This window comes from Pundamilia nyererei, unplaced genomic scaffold (genome assembly GCF_000239375.1).
Source record: "Pundamilia nyererei isolate P.nyererei 1_Seehausen unplaced genomic scaffold, PunNye1.0 scaffold00061, whole genome shotgun sequence".
Taxonomy (NCBI): Eukaryota; Metazoa; Chordata; class Actinopteri; order Cichliformes; family Cichlidae; genus Pundamilia; species Pundamilia nyererei.
Window position 1 is genome coordinate 2,652,132 of NW_005187462.1, and position 4,890 is coordinate 2,657,021.

At 46.2% G+C, this 4,890-nt stretch overlaps 1 protein-coding gene across 1 annotated transcript in view; it reads right to left on the bottom strand.

The window, feature by feature from the left end:
• Window positions 1–3,205, bottom strand: part of LOC102201335 (cadherin-2-like) — a 100,705-nt gene extending 97,500 nt beyond the window's left edge. Inside the window, exon 1 of the mRNA XM_005734997.2 lies at window positions 3,004–3,205. Within this exon, the coding sequence (XP_005735054.1) occupies window positions 3,004–3,039 (36 nt within the window). The 5' untranslated portion in view covers window positions 3,040–3,205. The remainder of the gene's footprint in view (window positions 1–3,003) is intronic.
• Window positions 3,206–4,890: the final 1,685 nt, after the last annotated feature.

Genomic DNA, 4,890 nt, shown 5'->3' on the forward strand with positions numbered 1-4,890 from the left:
CACGCTGCAGGGACTCACGCTGCAGGGACGCACGCTGCAGGGACTCACGCTGCAGGGACTCACGCTGCAGCCTGCTCCAAGTGGCCACTTAAGGAACTCCAGACTTGGCACCTTCAAATCTGACAAATACATGTGATCAAAACTGTAAAGCTGTGGATATTCCACATATCTGCTGTTGGTCTCCTCTGATTCCTTATAGTCTGTTTGCCCCCCACACACACACTCGGCAGGTTGCTCTTAAACAATGATACCTGGTGTCTCAATGAGACTTACTGTGTAAATAAAGGTGAAATAAAAAAACAGACGTGGCTTATCTTCATTAACCGTTCAGCTCGTGGCTGGAGTTTATTATCAGCCTTCTTGTTTTTGATAAGAGGCTCCGATTTATTGTCAGCTGACTGACTGAACAGCGTGCTGTGGAAACCCAGCTACTCCAACCAAACGCTGCACCCACTGATTTCTGGGAAAGAGGACTAATCATCCACTGCTGAAAAGCCGCATCTTCTTAACATCTGACATTACTCACTCACTATTTCAGCAGCTAAAATATATCAAAGGTAACTGTTGGGAAGCAGTAATGTAACAAAGTGTTCTGCAGGTTACCTCTGTGGGCATCTTGTTTTCCCAGTAAAGAGGAGGCCTGCCTCCATTGCAGCTCTTTTATAGGCCATTTCCATACAACAAACAGATGCTGCATATTTGACTTTTTTCCTCTACAAATCTTTAAGCCTAACGTGGGGATGCACTTTCCACCCAAAGGCATCACTCGGCCTCAGTGAGTCAGCTTCCCGTTCATGTAAACACAGCTGGTGCAAAAGATGCACCTCTGATTAAAGATGAGTTGATGCGGTGCATCGTTATCCTCGATGAATGCAGAAAGTCTAACACGTCCGGTCCTTCCCCTCGTTTGTTGATTATGAGCCTATTTACATATTTCAATATGAAGCTCGCCATCACTTCAAAGTTATCAGTGAGTCAAGCGTTTAAAGCTTTGCCCGCAGCGAAATTAATCTGCGTCATTTTAATCACAAAGCACAGGATTCGCAAATGACAATAATTTAGCAGAGCCCCCCTCAGGAGGAAAGGTCAGCACACAGAGGGGCATTGTCACAAGGATGGATAGCATTTGTGACACCACAGATAAAATCAAACCCTAATCAACTCGCAAACATTTCTTCCTCCTGGTGTAACTAAAGGCTGCGGGGAACAGGGGGCTCATTATCTCCACAAACTGAGATGATGTTCTGCCTAATGCTGTTAACTGTTTTATCTACAAATAACTGCATTATCTACAAGCCCGTTAACCCTCTACAGTGACATCACTGAATCATTAACCCTATCAGCAGCAGCACCTTCAGCTACATGATCAAAGCCTTGATAACAGCGACAAATGGTAAATGGCCTGTATTTATATAGCGCTTTACTAGTCCCTAAGGACCCCAAAGCGCTTTACATATCCAGTCATCCACCGATTCACACACACATTCACACACACATTCACACACTGGTGATGGCAGCTACATTGTAGCCACAGCCACCCTGGGGCGCACTGACAGAGGCGAGGCTGCCGGACACTGGCGCCACCGGGCCCTCTGACCACCACCAGTAGGCAACGGGTGAAGTGTCTTGCCCAAGGACACAACGACCGAGACTGTCCAAGCCGGGGCTCGAACCGGCAACCTTCCGATTACAAGGCGAACTCCCAACTCTTGAGCCACGATCGAGGCTAGTAGGTACAATTTATTGTACTACTAGGTAACAAAGACAAACCAATCAAAGGCTTGTAGAGGATTGGAGGTAAGCCCTGGAGAGTGCTGACCTTGCTTTTTTGAGAGAGGCATTGGTGGTGGGCTTATTTTAGGACCCAACCTTTGACCCTTTGGCACAGCACTGTCTTCTTCATTGATTTTTTCCCACACAGAAAGGATCGCCTCGTCTTTTCTTTGCCTTCATTAAATCTTGCTGAAGGTGCATTTGTGTGCTTCTTTCAGCCCACATGGAGCCTCGCCTGTGGCAGAGCTTTGCTGCTTTAATACAAATGATCCATAACATCTTCAAAGCATGCCACAGTTAAAAACATCTTCCACGCTTATACTTTTATTTTTCTGAGTATATTAAATAAAAACCACAGATTTTCAGTGTTGCTGCTGAAATGGATGGAAAATGTCAGCAGCAATAAAACGCGGTATAAACTGTAGCGTGTGAAACAACACCGGTGCGGTGCTTTAAAAAGTTAAGCTCGATGCTGAATCACAGGACTGTGGATGTTACACGGACTCCTGCTGTAACACCGCACATCAGCTCCCACAGGCCGAGTAACAGCACAGAAACAGCATTAATGGTTAGCATGACTGCGCCTCGGGAGCGGAACACAGCACAGGGCGAGAGCACAGGCGTGGATGCAGCCTGCACCGTGACCCGAGCCGCGGCTCAGACTCTGGCTCCAGCGTTATGTCTGGGCGTGAGGGGACAAATCAAACTGCCATCTTTTTTTAATGGAGATCGACGCTATGTGACACAGATCCGGTCAGACTAAACTGGATTACTGCTAAAAGTAACGCGTGGTATTCGGGCAGAAGGCAAACGCGGGTGTCACAATGAGCAGCCGGAACAGGGCGACGGACAGCCGCCTGTCACCGAGGATGCAGGGACGGATGATAAAGAGGCTCCTGACTCGGGAGTCTTCACACCAGCAGCATCCGAGCTGAAACCCGCAGCTTTCACCGACACACGGACCGTTACGCAGCGACTGCGTCGCTCCTGCCCGGGACCAGCAGCGTTTTCCTCCCAGCAGGCTGGGTGAATCTAAGCGGCTCTTTGGTGAGAATAGCACCGATCACACGAGTACAAACGACGCGGATGGGAAGTGTTTTCTAGTCCAACTGTATTGTCCTCCCATCTGCGCAGAGCGCTCCTCTCTGTCTCCTCTAACCAGCATCACTCTGCTCTGCTGCGGCGAAAATCCCACCGCAGCTCTCCGCGGTTAAAAACAGAGATATTTACCTGCACGGCCGCCATCAGCATCCAAACACGAAGCATTCTGTTCTCGTAAATTTCCTCCTTCCAAAACAGGTAGATGTTTTTTTCAGTTCCCGGTAAAACCCGGCGTCATGAGGAGCCTTCCTCCTTGCACCAGCCCTTCTCTGTGTCTGTCTGCTGTACCCGGCTCAGTGGCACTACAGCCTGCCTGGGACTGGCTCTGGGCCGGCCCCTCTGCGCCTCGGTGTCGCCCTCTAACGGACACAAGGTGCACTCGGGTTAAGGATGTTCAGCGGCTGGTGTCAGAACAAATATGCAGCCAGAGGAACAATTCCGTTTCTTTGTAACTCATAACTTGGAGAACAGAATCTAAAAGCAAAGGCACCGCTCGCTGATAGTTTGTGCTACACTAGAAGAGCACAGCTTTGATGGTGTGTAAAGGTGAGCCATCCTGTTTTTAACTATTTGTAGCACTTGTGTCATTAGAAACCTTTTATACTGTAGCCTGGGAAATGGTTAGCCACACAGGACACAAGTACTGGGGTTCTTAATGTGCAGTTTTATTCTCAATGACGACTGAATAAACAAAAAAATGTCCTTTGACCTTTACTTTTGTCAAACAGCGGCCATATGGACTCGTACTGAACATCGACAGCACGAGAGGTAACGTGGCGAAGTAACAGAAACAAAGATGCGCCAATACAAGACGAGGAATAAAGGAAATGAAATGAAACACAAAAATACGGCAGTGGCCTCTGTCTGTGCAGAACAAAATACAAAGAGCTAAATCACACAAGGCTCCTTTAAAACTGTGGAAGTGTTACATTTTTATAAACACATTCCACAGAAATCGGAATACTGGAGCACACAGACCATCTTTGCATGGAGAAATGGCCGCTCCACGCTGCACATACAGGTCCTTTGCATCATACAGAAATACATCATCCTGTTAAAATACTGACGTTTTGCCACTGCACTACAATTATACCAATATGTTTCAATGAGTTATGTGCGTATTTAACAATTCCTTACCATTGTGGCGGACCACCAGGTGGCTCCACTCACACTCAAGTTGAAGGGAAGTGTTGGGGTGGAGATTTTGGCGCTCACTATATGTGAAGTTCTGAGAGTCAGTTAATAAAGTTGGAGTGAGACACTGAGACCTCTCCTGTCGTTATTACATACCTCCACACCATCAATTTAACTCCTTCACAACATTCCCGTTCCACATCCACAACAAAAAGAAAAGTAAACAGGAAGTCCCAAGATGCAGTTCTTGTTAAGTTTCTTTTGGAAAACTGCAGTTAACCCTTAAGCACTGCCCCCCCACCACAATATGCTTATATAATTAACAGCTTCAAGTGCACACAACAAGCAGATAACCAAAGAAATAGCACAAGCAATAACATTAAATTATCCAATTATCCAATATCATTCTTTTCTTACCTTACATGGAAACAAAGAAACAACATTTTAGGACCCCTTTTTGAACCTTAAATGGATATTTGGTTAACTGAAATGGAAAATATTATTATTAATTTACCACTTGGCTACAATAGCCTTTGCTATCGGTTCTTCGTTTAAACTTCCAGGACTGAAAAATGAAGATAATGAAAGGCCAGTAACTGCAGTTCCTCTCGTGGCCACAGGTTCACAGCTTTTAATGAAAGTTTCCTCTTTTACAGGAACTCTGTCTGTGCGAAGGTGCAGCCAGGCAGGCCTGTTAATTCAATTCAATTTTATTTATATAGCGCCAAATCACAACAAAAGTCGCCTCAAGGCGCTTAATATTGTACAGTAGATACAGAAAGAACCCAACAGTCATATGACCCCCTATGAGCAGCACTTTGGCAACAGTGGGAAGGAAAAACATCCTTTTAACAGGAAGAAACCTCCAGCAGAACCAGGCTC